The sequence below is a fragment of the Myotis daubentonii genome, chromosome 14 (assembly GCF_963259705.1).
Source record: "Myotis daubentonii chromosome 14, mMyoDau2.1, whole genome shotgun sequence".
Classification (NCBI taxonomy): Eukaryota; Metazoa; Chordata; class Mammalia; order Chiroptera; family Vespertilionidae; genus Myotis; species Myotis daubentonii.
In genome coordinates this window covers 34,865,909-34,882,107 of record NC_081853.1, presented here as the reverse complement: position 1 = coordinate 34,882,107, position 16,199 = coordinate 34,865,909, and the positions used below count along the sequence as shown (strand labels likewise).

The 16,199-nt window shown below is 40.0% G+C and overlaps 1 protein-coding gene across 4 annotated transcripts in view; it reads right to left on the bottom strand.

The window, feature by feature from the left end:
* The window catches only part of PIK3R4 (phosphoinositide-3-kinase regulatory subunit 4), a 61,747-nt gene extending 55,943 nt beyond the window's left edge, over positions 1-5,804 (bottom strand). For 2 of the 4 annotated variants that reach the window (XM_059663971.1, XM_059663972.1), the window contains exons 1-3: positions 5,275-5,798; positions 3,656-4,431; positions 816-949 (exon numbers count right to left, since the gene is read on the bottom strand). In XM_059663971.1, the coding sequence (XP_059519954.1) occupies positions 816-949; positions 3,656-4,388 (867 nt within the window). In that variant the 5' untranslated portion in view covers positions 4,389-4,431; positions 5,275-5,798. Of the gene's footprint in view, positions 1-815; positions 950-3,655; positions 4,432-5,274 lie in introns of all 4 variants that reach the window. The other 2 variants (XM_059663969.1, XM_059663970.1) reach the window with 2 other exon arrangements.
* Positions 5,805-16,199: the final 10,395 nt, after the last annotated feature.

The following is a 16,199-nucleotide window of genomic DNA, read 5'->3' as shown; positions in this document are numbered from 1 at the left end:
ACTGACTGACTTTAAAAAGATCCCCTCAAACAGTAATATGGATATATGGCTTATATGACCTCCCACAGAATTCCTCATATCTGTTCTGCCATACTAATCTGTGATTCTATATCTTCCCTTCCAGAACTGCCCTCAGTGTCAAGGGTAGTATACAAAGTTAGTAGCTTCTATATGAAATGGCCTTATATTGCTGCATTATATTCAAGTTGATATTTCCTGTCTTCTTCATATCTTACTAGCAAGCTCTAGCTTGGACAACTTCTCTAACCCCCAGGCATCTCCTTACTTCTGTTTAAACCAGGGGTGGGCAAACTTTTTGACTCGAGGGCCACAATGGGTTCTTAAACTGGACCGGAGGGCTGGAACAAAAGCATGGATGGAGTGTTTGTGTGAACTAATATAAATTCAAAGTAAACATCATTACATAAAAGGGAACGGTCTTTTTTTTTTAGTTTTATTCATTTCATCCGGCCCGCGGGCAGTAGTTTAGCCACGGCTGGTTTAAACCCATCCAAAGCAGAGCTAAAGATTATAATGGGAAGAGGTGTCTGTGTGAGTTTGAGTGTGTGTGTGTATGTGTGTGTGTGTGTGCACACGCACATATAAAAAAATAAGTCAAAGAAGCTCTGTGTCTGGGAAGGGGGGAAGGGGAATTGTACATTTCTCCCTAATAAAGTAAAAACTATAAGGTATTTGTATTAGTCTATAGGACTTTATTGCTTTGTTCCAAATCTATAACACTTTAGAGAATGGACTAATGCAAAAGAACAAAATTCTATTAAATTCTTTATGGTAAATATTTGTAGCATAGTTACCAAATCTCTGATACTGCGATCTTCAATTTTATTTAGCACTTGTTCAGGGAAAAACTGTCCATTTCTATAAGCCAAAAGTTGAGAGAGATCAAATAATGGTACACCTTCTGTAAAAAGCTCAGCTATCACACAACCTGGAAAATAGCAGATATAATTCCATTAAAAATGAAAAGCAAGAAATCATTAATACAGATCAAGGCTTCAGAGAATTCATAAAACTCAAAATGTGAAACCAAGTAAACTGAATTATAAATTTTAATGCAATATACAACAATCAATCAAGATAGGGAAAATATCGATTGCCTAACCATCAGTTTCAAAAAGTGTAACGTCAAAAAGGCCCATTCTATTTTTGCCCCTCTTAAAAAAAAACAACAAAACTTAAATAAAGTTACTTCCTAGTTCTATAATTTTAAATGAATGTGCACATATAATGTACACACCATACATTTAGAAATAGGTGGATAGAGTAAAGCCACAAGAAATACACTGGGGTGTTTTTTTTTTAAAGTATGGATTTATAGAAATTAAATTCAAAAGGAATTACTGAGAAATCATAGCTGACAATTCATTTATTCATCATTAAACTAAAATATCAATGATGAGAATTATTGATCATCTGCCTCCTGCACACACCCTTAACTGGGAATAGAGCCTGCACATTTAACAATTCTTAAAGAGATCCTTACATAGCATTAGCTCACAGCCTTTACATTTGCTGATCCTTCTGCCAAAAATGCTATTCCCCAAGTAGGACAGTTTATACCTCCATCTCCTTCAGATCTTTAATCAAATACCACTTTAGCAGTGAGGCCTTTCTTGACTGCCCAGTTTAGGCCCACAACTACAACTACCTCATACTCCACACCTGGCACATTCCCTTTCCCTTTCCCTGCTGTTTAACCCACAACATCAACTGCCAAATTATATATATTTAATGTATTTATTTCTTTATTGTCTACATGCCCACTAGAAAGCAAACTCCATGAGGAAGGGATTTTTTCTATTTTGTTCACTGAAAAATCCCCAGCAACTAAGACAATTCCTGACACATAATAAACACTCAAAACATTTATTTCATTAATTTCCACCTATATAATGTAAGTTTTAGAATAAAAGACTTAAAAATAGCAATTACAAACATCATAACCAAGAAGGAAATAGAACTGAACAACACTATGAACCAACTGGATCTAACAGAAATCAAAGAAACACTCCACCCAACAATAGAATGCAAAATTCTTCTCAAGTACAAACGGGACACTCTCCAGGTTGGACTGTATGCTAGGTCATAAAACAAGGCTCCGTAAGTTTAAAAGAACTCAAATCACACAAACTGTGTTCTTCAAATCACAACAGAACAAAAAAGAAATTAGGAACAGAAAAAAGTTTAAAAATTCAAATATTAAGAAGTAATCATACTCCTAAATAACCAATAGATCAAAGGGAAATTATGAAATACTTTGAGATGAATGAAAACAAAAATACAACATACAAAAACATAGGTGATGCAACTAAAGCAGTGTTTAGAGGAAATGTGTATCTATAAATACCTTAAGAAACAAGAAGAGAGTAAACTCAAACCAAAGTAAACAGAAGGAAAGGAATCACGAAGACTGGGGTGGAAAAGGCACATTACTACCAACAGTACAGAATGAATAACTATATGCCAACAAATGTGGTCATCTAGATGAAATGGACAGATTCACAGAAATAGATTACCAAAGCTGCCCTAAATAGAAATAGGAAATCTGAATGAGCATTATAAGAGACTGAATTGGTTATGAAAAATTTCCCACAAAGAAAAGTCTACACCAAGATGGCTTACCAGGTGAATTCCATCAAACTTTGAAGGAACTAGCATTCGCCCTTCACAAATTCTCTCAAGAAATGGAAGAGGAGGGAACACCTTCCAACTCATTCTATGATGCCAACACTACCCTTATACCAAACCAGATAAAGACATCACAATAAAAGTACAGACCAACGTCTCTGATGAATATAGATTTTTAAAGTCCTCCAAAACTGAGTGTAGGACTCCCTACCTATATAAAATAAATGAGGGGGAAAAAGACACCTGAGTATAATAGAATGCTGAGAGCCTATTGATCAATGTGGAAAAGGGCTGGAACTGGAAAATCATCATGTTAAAGCCATCACAATAAAGATTGGATCAAGCAAGAATAATCATCAGTGGATGCCAAATCAAGGAGAAAATTGTGACAACTGGTCTTGAAGCCCCTCCCACAGGTTATTAGTTGCAAGGGATTTAAAAAATTAATTATGGCCCTAGCTGGTTTGGCTCAGTGGATATAGCGCTGGCCTGCGGACTGAAGGGTCTCAGGTGCGATTCCGGTCAAGGGCACATGCCCAGGTTGCAGGCTCGAGGCAGCTGCTCAGTGATTCTCTCTCATCATTGATGCTTCTATCTCTCTCTCCCTCTCCCTTCCTCTCTGAAATCAATAAAAATATTTTAAAAACTAAATAAATAAAAAGAAAATGTACATATCACATGACTTAAAAAAATTAATTATGAAGAGGAGAAATTGGGCAATATCTTGAACATCAGACACCATTTGACTGCAGAGGTGATACCGTAGACACATTATCACCCATGTACTATTCTTACCGAAAATGAATAACCTGATTCTAATCTCAAGGAAACAGCAAACCCAAAATGAAGAATATCCTATTAAAATACATGTACACACAAATGTATATGTAAAGCTGGTAAAAGCTTAATAAGGTCTATCTATAATCTAGTTAACAGTAATGCATTTCTATATTCCAGTTAAATTATATGCACATCCCCCCTTAGCAAATTTAGCCAACTCAAATACCTGCCGAAAAGATGTCCATTGCTCGCTTCAACTCTCCTCTTGTTCTCTGATTGCTATTTAAGTCTACAAGTGGAGTTGAAGGATCTCTCATATATTCTAACTCAGTGGCAAACAACCCACCATCAACAAAACGCTCGGGAGCAATATAACAAGTTCTCCTCCGTGACGTGTCAAAGAAATAATTGAAATCTGCTGGGTTGTCTTCTGGAAGGTAAGTGGGTTTAAAACTGGCAAAATCAGTTAAGAGGACCCAGTTCCAACTGGTGACCATGACATTCTCTGTCTTGATGTCCCCATGACGGACTCCAGATTTGTGTGCTTGGTCCACAGCTGTCAGAATCTGGAAAGCAATCCAACGTTTTTCAATGTTATTTAAGAATGGACGGGTACTTATGCGATCATAGAGATTGTCTCGCACATACTGCCTGAAGAGCATGGCTGCTTTCTCAGATGCTTTTTCTGCTGCTTTCTGGAAAGGTAGACAGTTTTGTGCTGAATGAAGCCTGATTTTCAGTTCCTCCAGCTCTTGTTTATAGCTGGTTAAAGGCAATGTGGGATCCTGAATTGCAAAGACCTTCACAACCACCAGGCCTTCTCGGTGCTTCGCTCTAGCAACTTTAAAAAAACGAGTACTCCCCAGGCTCTTATCATATTCAAAGTCATGGATATCTGAGAAGTAACTCTCCACAGAAAGGATCTGGGAAGGAGCTATGCCAGCGAGCTGATTTCCCATAATGGGAGCGAGTGCCTCTGGGCCAGTAGTTAGGAAACACCACCTATTAAAAAAAAAAAAGAAGCAAAGGGGAAAATGAAACATCGTTCTTTATTTGGTCTCCTCCTAAAAGATAGATGTAACCATATTTCTCTTCCATTGAGATCATTGTACCTACCCTTCCAGGTAGCCTCTAAATTTCATACACATTTATCTAAAAAAATCTTATTTTATGTTGTCCTTTCCAGGAGCTGGGCTGTATTTAAATAGGCTCCTTCAATATTAAGTTAAAGATGTTAAAATCTGTATTTTCTGATTTTTAAAATGACTAAGCCTTTACTATATATGTTCAGTATTGTACCTAGGGCTGTGAGAGTGACCAATCATTGTTCAAGAAGAACTTGTAGAATTAAACATAAGACAAAAACACACTAAAAACTGGTTGAGTGCGGACCTATGAACCAGGAGGTCAAGGTTGGATTCCCCCTCAGGGCACAGGCCGGGGCTGTGGACTCGATCCCCAGTAGGGAGCGCGCAGGAGGCAGCCGATCAATGATTCTCAAAATTTGTTTCTCTCCCTCTAAAATCAATAAAAAGAAATAATAAAAAGTATATTTGTAAAGAGCTTAAAACTAAGAACCGCCTAATACAAGTCACTGAACTTTTCAAAGGCCAGGCCAACATCCAAAATATCAGTACCTCCTGGGCCTTCCCACCCAGCTAATAGAAGGCACGAAGTTGTCTGATCTGCAACAGCCACAGGGAAGAAACCCTGGCAAAGATGTTTAAAAAGTAAACCAAAATCCACAATTGCCAAACACAGCCCAGGGGTTTCTCCTAGCTCCGATTTTGCAGGAAATAAAAGACACACACACACACGGGGCCATGCGCACCGATAAACATTTACCCTGGACTCCGGAAAAGCGCCACAGGTCGGTCACTCGCTCACACTAAGGCCATGGTGGGTCACTTCAGGGTCTGGGCGAGGGAGGGAGTCGGCAGCCTAGTCAGTCGCCTCTATGAGGGGGGGGGGGGTCTTCCTTCAAAGGCAAGCAGTGGGGTGTTGGGGAGCGACGCAGAAAAGCCCCAATCTCCAGGAAGCCCAGCTGTCCGCCCGGGAGAACGGGGGAAGCTTTCGGGGACGAAGCAGACGGAAGCAGCCAGGCTGATCCAATTGCACAGATACCCAGGGAGCTGCCCCCGCCAGCCCCCTACTCTGCCCTCGGGGCCACGCGTTTCCGGGCCTCGCCTTCCTCACGCGCGGACTTCTGGACTCTCGAGGTCCTCTACACTCCTCAGGGTCCCGGCACCGGAGGGAAGGCGGAGCTCGGGAGAGGGAGGGAGACCGCCACTTCCAGGGAAACACTTGTTCAGCCGCGGCACTCACAACAAGCGTCGAACTCCCGGGAAAGCCGCCGGCTATGACTTCACTTCCGGTCGCGGAGCGGAAGTTATGGAGTGAGGCACAAAGCAGAGCGCCTTAAGGGAGCTGGTTGCTAGGAGACGGGGAAGGGGCGTGGTCTCGCCCCGTGAGTTGAGAGAGGAAGAAAATTAAGTTGCTTTGCCAACATCTGGTCCCAGTCCTGCCCTTCTTCCCATCTTTCTTTAAACTTCGGGGCTTCTGAAATCCCCCAGAACTTGTTCAGACACCCCTTCACCTCAAATACACAAGTTATTTAAGAGAATTCACAGGCTTATTTAGGAAAGTTAATATAGTTTCTATACTATTAAACAGTTCACCTGTTTAAAATACAAAAATCAATTTATACATATGTACATATGTATACTTACAAATACATTTACAGAGTTGGCCAATCATCCCTACAATCTAATTTTGGAACATTTCTTGACCCCCTCAAAATGGAACCCTGTAACTATTAGCAGTCACTCCCCATTCTCTCCATTCCTCCCCCCATCCCCCTGCCAGCCCTAGGCAATCATTAATCTACTTTCTGTTTCTATAGGCTCGCGTATTACAGACATTTCATATATATGGCATCTGCTCTCTCTCTCTCACTTTGTTGTGGTTTTTTTTTACAATATGTGGTCTTTGTGGCTGATTTCCTTCACTTCCCTTTTTTAGGATTACCTCTGTTGTAGGTTGTATCAGTACTTCATTTCTTTTCATTGCCAATTATTCTATTGTGTGAATATTCCACATTTATTATCCATTCATTAGTTGATGGATGTTTGGATTGTTTCTACTTTTTGGTTATTATGAATAATGCTGCTATAAACATTTATGTGTAAGGCTTTTTAAGGACATATGTTTTCCTTTCTCCCAGGGTAAACACCTGGGAGTAAAATTGTGAAATCTTCTGGTATTTCTATGTTTAACATATTGAAAAACTGCCCAACTGTTTTTTCCAAAGTGCTGCCCCAGTTCACATTCCTACCAGCAATGTATGAAGGTCCCAATTTCTCCACATCTTGGCTGACACTTCTTTAACTTTTGATTACAGCCAACTTAGTAGGTATGAAATAGTATCTCATTTTAGTTTTTATTTGCATTTCCCTAATGACTAACGATGTTGAGTATCTTTTTATGTGCTTATTGGCCATTAATATATCTTCCTTGGAGAAAGTCTATTCAAATCTTTTGCCCATTTTTAAATTGGTTATTTGTCTTTTTATTATTGAGTTCTTAAAAAAATCTTCTAGATACAAGTCCCTTGTCAGATTTACAAATAATTTTCCTCTGTGTTGTATTTTCACTTTCTTGTTGGTGTCCTTCAAAGCACAAAATGTTTTAATTCAAAGCTGAACTTTTAAAATCATCCCTGCAACAAGCCCTCCTCCCTTCCCCCACATCTCTGTGCAGGCAGTACTATTACCCACTGGGTACCACAAATTACAAATGTGGAAGTCATTAAGTCATCTTCAATATCTTTCTACTTTCTCCCTCTTTCACCTGTCACCATTCAATAACCACCTGCTCCTGCTGATTCCACCTTCAAAACATGCCTTAAAGCCACCCACTGCTCTCTCTCCCTCTCCAGAGCCTGGGTAAGTCACCACCACTGTTAAGATGTCTAGATTTTGAAACCTACTCAGAAAAGGCAGCATCATCCATATACCAAGGGTCTCAGGGTTGATTCCAAGCTGGGGCACATACCTGGATTTAGAGTTCAATCCCCAGCTCCCGTAGGAGCTCATGCAGTAAGCAACAGCTCGATGTCTGTCTCTTTCTCTCTCTCTCTCTCTCTCTCTCTCTCTCTCTCTCTCTCTCCCTCCCTACCCCTCTCTAAAAATCAATGAGCATGTCCTCAGGTGAGAAATTTTTTTTAAGAAATTAATTTAATCTTTTATTTTTTAAAATGTGACTACTAGATCAGTGTAAATTACACATGTGGATCGTGCTATATTTTTATTAAAGAACCATGCTCTAGACCTAACTTGCAGCTTATAAAAAATAAAATAGAGGAAGAATTGAAGCAATACCATCAGGAAATAATATGACAAATCCAGAAAATGGAACTTTAGCCTAGATTCCTCAAACTCAATACCATGAAGAACATGGAGAGACTTTTTTAGAGTAAACGACTCCAAAGAGATATAAAATTCAAATACAATGTGCAAACTTCGACCTGATCTGTGATTAGTCACGCTATAAAAGGCATTTCATGCATAATTGGGGAAATTAGTATACAGACTGAATATTTCAGAGAGAAAGAAATGGCAAACAAATGTTTTTTAAATTGGTACTTATTTCATTTTGCTATCACTTCTCAGTGTCTTATTTAAAAACACCTACCTTGCCCGACCTATGCATAGTTATTTCACCATCATACACTAAGGGACTAGTAGACAAAGAGGAGAGAGCTAGTCTCCAGTTACCTTTGAATGTGTAATACTGGGTGAGACTTTGTTCTGGAATAAATAGAAATGCAAGCGCTAAATAAAGTTTTTGTGGTTTTTTAAAAATATATTTTATTGATATTTTACAGAGAGGAAGGGAGAGGGATAGAGAGTTAGAAACATCGATGAGAGAGAAACATCGATCAGCTGCCTCCTGCACACTCCCCACTGGGGGTGTGCCCGCAACCAAGGTACATGCCCTTGACTGGAATCGAACCTGGGACCCTTGAGTCCGCAGGCCGACACTCTATCCACTGAGCCAAACCGGTTAGGGCTAAATAAAGTTTTTAAAAAAAGATTATGGTTGTCCAAAAAATTAAATAAGTTTAATGATAATAAGTACCACAGGGAAAATGCAGGATCTGTAAAACTATAAAGAGGGGAGGAGCAAGACCCTCCGAAAGTGCTGGCATTTAATCTGGGACTTAAAGATGAGCAGGTTTGGCTACATAATGAGCAGGGCAAGGAGTGTTCTGCATAGAGGAATGTGAGGCCTAATGGTGGGCAGAAGTTTGACAGGTTAGGAACAAAGAGAAGGCCAGTGCGTGGGACTGAGGGGACAGTGAGTGATGCCAACTCCCACAGGGAAGCTGGGTAAACAGATGCCATTTATCAAAGCCATTCCTCTAAGAGTAGGAATTTCCACCAATTCTCTTCCACAGAGGATTTGAAGTGACTTTACAAAATTAAATCAGACAATGAAAATGGAAGCAATAAATATTCATTAGAAGGAGCAGAGAAGTGGTACTTGGAATTGGTGAATTGGACTTCAGATGAATTTTCAACTTGAAATGATAACAACCAATCCCAAAAGGTAAATTTGTAGTTCACATAGTTCCCATTGTCTAGAAAAGGAAAATTAGCTAATAAATATGCAAACAAAACTTTTTCCCTAGACCAACTTCAAAGTGGAATTTTTCCTTTGACTCATTACAGAAAAGACATTCATTAACATATTAAGTAAGCATCATGAAGGAAGTTTTTCTATAGAATTAGGTCAATGATTCTGCAAATAAGGTGCCTAACACTGGAGAGAAATTCAATAATGTGCTGATAGCATCTTCTGTTCTTCTAGGTACTCAATCAAAACTCCTTCTCTAGGGTGACTTTTTCCAGTTCTCTGGCTTTAAATATCATCAATATGCTGCTAATGTTATTTTTTTTCTCTCAAACTCTTACAAAGCCCCTGAGCTCATGTATGCAATATCTAGTCAACCCTTATATTTGAGCATGTAATAACAATTTTTAAAGCAACAACTTTTATATATATGTTTAAAATGTGCCAGATATTTATTCACTTAAACTGGCCATTAATTCCATAAAGTAGATATCTTTACATCCCCATTTTCAGAGTAATATAAATAGAGGCACAAAGAGCATATTCTTAGTTAGCCACAAATAATAAATGAGAAACACAAAGATATTGATGTATTAAACAAGAATACATGTTGTTTTTGAGTAGAAAACAGTATTTGACCAGTTTAAGTTTATTGGTGGTCTGTAGGGTGTGTGTGTGTGTGTGTGTGTGTGTGTGATTATTGTATTCATGTTCAATATTATAAGTTTGGGCATTATATAATAAATACATGGGAAATGAAGATTTTCTGTAGCAACTTTATCATATAATTGTTTGGATTAAGTAATACTAACATATATTAGGATTTTGAAACATTAAATGTTCAAATGTGTATATCAATTTGAAAGACTATACCAATGATAACAGGGATTATCTCTCATTAATTTATATCTTTAAAAATTAAAAATTTTGAATTCTAATTCTGAATGTGTATTACTCTTTTTTCTTATATTAATACATTTTATTGTATAAAAGTGAGAATATATAAAAAGGGGAAGATGCATAATCCCATCAACATTTTAGTATGTTATCTATTTTACATTGTTTTGAATGCCTATTTGTTCATATTTATTTTTCACAAAAATGGGATTATAATGTGCATACACAATGAAAACCCACAGTTTTGGAAACCTGAGATGTATATGTATATAGGTTATAATAACATGCATGAGTTTATGTGTATAGTAGGCTCTATATATCTATACATTCTATTGGTCAATGATTTTATGAATATTTTACCATGATAAATTGTCATTTTTATAGTAACTTCAGACACTGCAAGTTCATTCAACACCCATTCCAACCAATTTCTCCCTGCCCACCTTTACAATAGAGGCTATGAAAACTAAATACTTTTTAGATTCCATATATAAGTGACATCATACAGTATTTGTCTTTCTCTCTTTGACTTATTTCACTTAGTACAGTGCCCTCAAGACCCATCCATGTTGCCACAAATGGCAGGACTTCCTTCCTTTTAATGTTGAATAATATTCCAATGTGTATATATACCACATCTTCTTTATCCATGCATCTGTTGATGGACACACGCCATATGCTTGGGATGTTTCCCCCAGTGAGATATAAGAGAAATCTGCTAGCATCACCTTTTCCCCTTTGACCTTCCTCCAGTCTTGATCACACATGCAACGTCCAGAACTACTGTAGCCATAATGTGACCACAATTCAAGAGGCATAAGAAAAGGTAAGGAGAATCACAGAAATGCTGACCTGATAATGGTCAAGCCTCTGAACTAACGTCAACAGCCTCAATTTCCAAATTTCTTATTATAAGAGAAAAATAAGTATTTATTTAAGCCACTCTGTGTTGGATTTTCTATTACTTGAAAACAAACATCTTTTTTAACTGATAAAATACTATAAAAAATACTATAAAAAGTTAACTAATTAACTTTTTAGCTCTGGAACTTTAAATTCACTTAATTCCAGGGGACATCACTGTTCAGTCTGCAATTACACTGGAGATGACTTTTATATCACAGTCTGATCTTTGCTACTGGCATCTAGTAGTTAGAGGCTAGGGATGCTGCTAAACATTCTACAATGCACAGAGCAGCCCCCACCCCCCACATAGGTAAATAAACCTATGTGATTTCTTGCATTGTTTATCTCCTGTGTCTCCTCCCTTCTTAGTTCTTGGTTAAGCTCAGCCATATTAATTAATAGTAAGTACCCTTTAACGTCTGTATTGGTATATCCAAATGAGGCACTCTGGGTCACCTGTGCATACGTTCCATAGATAATTGGAACATTAATTGATTCAGTTTGACAGTGCTTGCCATATCATAAATCAATATCATGGCTTTTCTGAACTGGTAATAAAGATGGTAGAATAAAGAAGAATCCGGTAGTTATGGGATAGGTAGGGTTGGGTGTGTTTTTTTATTATTGTTTTGTTTTTAATGGAACTTAGCAAGATTGAGATTCCTTTCTTTTGGGGATATCTGTGCTTTGTAGGAAATGACAGAATTACATCAGTATTATAGGCTAATCTTAATCCTAATCAAGTAATATTCAGCTCTCGTTATTATTCATTTATATGTTATATATATTGAGGGAGGAATCTGATTTAATCTACATATTTTAGTTACCTATTGCTGTAAGAAATTACCTCAAAACATAATGGCTTAATAATTTTTTAATTTACTATCTCTCATGGATTCTGCAGGTCTAGAATTCAGTCAGGGGCATCTCCTCTCTGCTCTACGACATCTGGAGCCTCAGCTGAAGATGAAGGCTGTGGGTTGAAATCAACTAAATGCTCCTTTATTCACATGTCTGGAGGTTGGTGCTGGCAGTGGTGGAGGCCTAGCTGCAGCTGTCTGTCAGTGGCAATACCCACACATAGCCTCTCCATGTGACCTGGGCTTCCTCACAATGTGGTGGGTAGGTTCCAAAAGCAAACATGAAGAGAAAGAGAGCCAAGGGGGAGCTACATTGCCTTTTAGAATGTAGCCTCAGTGACACAGAGTCATATCTGCCACCTTACATTGGGTGAGGCACTTATAAAGGTCTATTCAGGTTCAAGGAAAAGAAACATAGATCTCCCTCCCTTGTCCATGGTCCTCCCTTGAGATGTGAGGCATGTCAAAGTCACATTATAAGAAGAGCAAGTGGGGTGGGCAAGCATCTACACTAATAAAAGAGAAAAATGGTAATTGGCGTACGACGATACCCTTTTCATTGGCTAATCAGGGCTATAGGCAAATTAACTGCCAACTAAGACTGGCAGTTAACTGCCAACTAAGATTGGCAGTTAACTGCCAACAAGATGGCGGTTAATTTGCATACGTAGGCACAATGCAGGGAGGCGAAAGGGATAGCAGGAAGAAGCCCCCTGCCACTGACAGTGATCGGAAACCCAGGGGGGAGCTAAGAGCTGGGGGGCAGGGCAAAGGCGGCCCTTGGGCCGCCTTTGCCCTGCCCCCCAGCCATGATCAGAGAATCAGGCCTTTTCCACCCTGGCCAGTGATAGCAGGAAGTAGGGGTGGAGCCAGCGATGGGAGCTGGGCATGGTCGAAGCTGGCAGTCCCAGGAGCTAGGGGCCCCTTGCCTTGGCCTAAAGCGGAGCCCACGATCGTGGGGCCGCTGCAGCTGTGGGTCCCCACTGCCCGGGCCGAACGCCTCAGCCAGAGGTGTCCTGCAGGGGCAGGGGCGGAGCCCGCGCGATCGCGGCGCCCCCCCCCCCCCCCCGCTGCCACTGCAGGTCCCCGCTGCCCGGGCCAGATGCCTAGGCCAGAGGCATCAGGCCTGGGCAAGGGGCCGATCCTGCGATTGGAGGGTGATGGGGGTCAACGCCTGAGGGTTCCCAATATGTGAGAGGGGGCAGGCTGGGCTGAGGGACACTCCCCCCCGCCCCACACCCAGTGCACGAATTTCGTGCACCGGGCCCCTAGTCTATTATATAGGCAAGCATCTTTGGAAAACATAATCCACCATATTGTACTATTACCTCATCTCTCTAATGAACAGCCATGCCATATGTACGAATGTTTTGATATTGACAATGTTCACAATTCAGGGGAGGTTGCTACTGGCATCTAGTAGTTAGAGGCTAGGGATGCTGCTAAACATTCTACAATGCACAGAGCAGCCCCCACCCCTCCAGCCCCACCACCACCCTGCCACACACACACACACACACACACACATGCGCACGCGCGTGCATAGAAAGAATTTGCCTTAATAGAAGTTGAGAAAATCTGTCTTCGAGTATTCATACTCTACAAGAATCCTATATAATAAAAGCCTAATATGCAAATTGTCCCCTCGGGTGGTCGTTTGACCGAGAGTTTGACTGCTTGCTACAATGTGCGCTGACCACCAGGGGGCAACACAGAACATGGTGGACATCAGCAACACAGTGCTGGCAGAGGGTGGCAGTGAAGGCTCCAATGGGCCCCAGTGACAGTGGGACTGCGGTTGGATGGTAGAGCAGGTGAGCGAGCAGTACCAAGCCAAGGTGAGTGCTAGTGGGGGTCTGATCGCCCTGATGATCACCCTGCAGATGGCAACCAGTGGTGGTGGAAGGGGGCAGAGCCACTGCCTGGCTCCCAGGTGCTTAGGGAGCTGGGCAGGGGGGGCAAAGGAGGGTCCTGACCCCGACTGATCACCCCGCAGGTGGGATGATGGAACAGGTGAGGGGGCAGCGCCAAGCCATGGCGGGGTGCCAGGTGGGGCTGCAAGCCTGAGGGTGCGAACTGGGGCCCAATCTCTGCAGGCCACCCTGAGGGATCCCACCTGTGCACAAATTTGTGCCCCGGGCCTCTAGTTTAGAATAATTAGAGGATAGAGCAGCAGTTCTCAACCTGTGGGTCGCGACCCCTTTGGGGGTCGAACGACCCCTTTCACAGGGGTCGCCTAAGACCATCGGAAAACACATATATAATTACATATTGTTTTTGTGATTAATCACTATGCTTTAATTATGTTCAATTTGTAACAATGAAATTGGGGGTCACCACAACATGAGGAACTGTATTAAAGGGTTGTGGCATTAGGAAGGTTGAGAACCACTGGGATAGAGGGATCTATAGAAAACATCAAAATTCTGAAAGTCTTCCTACTGAATCATTCTATTCAATATTTAGTATTATGTACTATTTGTGGTCTACAAATAACAAAGGTCATTACTTAGGCAAATTTTGATTCCAAATATGATACATTGAACATCAACCTTCACTGGACACAAATAAATGGAAATGTATCCCCTGTTCATGGATCAGAAGAATTAATATTATTAGAATATCCATACTACTTAAAGCCATCTGTAAATTCAATGCAATCCCTATCAAAATCTCAATGGCATTTTCCACAGAAATAGGAAAAAGCTCAAGCAACAAAAGCAGAAATTAATAAGTGGAATTATGTCAAACTAAAAAACTCTGCACAGCAAAAGAAATACTAAACACAATGAAATGGCAATCTAGAAAATGGGAGAAAATATTTGGAAATCATATACTTGGTAAGAGGTTAAAATCCAAAATATGTAGAGAATCCATATAGTTCAATAATAAACAAAATAAACAATCCAATTAAAAACGGGCAGAGGAACTAAATAGACATTTTTCCAGAGAAGACATATAAGTGGCCAACAGGTATGTGAACAGATGCTCAACATCATTTTAAAATATATATATTTTATTGATTTTTTTACAGAGAGGAAGGGAGAGGGATACAGAGTTAGAAACATCGATGAGAGAGAAACATCGATCAGCTGCCTCCTGCACACTCTCTACTGGGGATGTGCCCACAACCAAGGTACATGCCCTTGACCAGAATTGAACCTGGGACCCTTGAGTCTGCAGGCTGATGCTCTATCCACTGAGCAAAACCGGATAGGGCTCATTAATCATCAGAGAAATGCAAGTCAAAATCACAAGGAGATTTCACCTCATACATGTCAGAATTGCTATCATTGAAATGATAAGAGATGACAAGTGTTGCCGAGGATGTGGAGAAAAGCCCACCCTTGTGCACTGCTGGTGGCAATGTAAAGTGGGTCCTCGATTAAAAAAAAAGAAGAAAGAGCAAGCTACCATATGACCCAGCAACCTCACTTCTGGGGTATATACTCATATATTCAAAGGACATGAAGTCAGTATCTCAAAAATATATCTACACTGCAATATTCATTATAGCATTATTCTTAATAGCCAAGATATGAAAAGAACCTAAGTGTCCATCAACAGATGAATGGCTAACGAAGATGTGGTACATATGCACAATGGAATACTAATCACCCTGAGAAAAAAGGAAATCCTGCCATTTATGACAATATGGATGGACCTACCAGGCATTGAGCTAAGTGAACTAAGTCAGACAGAGAAAGACAAATACTGTGTGATATCACATACATGTGGAATCTAAAGAAGCTGAACTTATAAAAAAGGAGAGTAGAATGGTGGTTACCAGGGGCGTGGAGGTGGAAAAAACAGGAAGATTTGGGTCAAAGGATAAAAACCTTTTATTATAAAACTAGAGGCCTGATGCACGAAATTCGTGCAAGGGGCTCAGCCCTCGCAGCACCAGCTTCGACCAGAAGGACGTCCGGAAGGTCATTCAGCTGTCAGGTCTAATTAGCACATTATGCCTTTATTATTATAGATGCATAAGTTTTGGGGATCTAATATACGGTACAACATGGTGATTATAGTTAACAATACTGTATTATGTACGCGAGTATCTTAAATATTCTCACCACAAAAAGAAATGATAATTATGTGAGGTGATGAAGTGGTGAGTGTCACTATGGAGGTGATCATTTCACAGTGTCACTATGGAGGTAATCATTTCACAGTATATGTTATCAACACATGTTGTACACTTTAAACTACATAATGTTGCATGTCAAATATATCTCAAAAAAAGCTGAAAATATAAAAAAAAAACTTCTCAGTAAACAAAACGAGTTTATTAAATGTATATTCCATGATTTTTACATAACTTATAGCTCTACACTTAGAGGGCATTTTTGTCATGGACTTTTATACCCTTTGTGTGGGAAATCACTTTCTGTATTACTTGGAAGAATATTTGTCTTAAAATGTATTTTTGTTAGGTCTTAATCACCTTCTCCCCTATTCTGAAATCTAAGC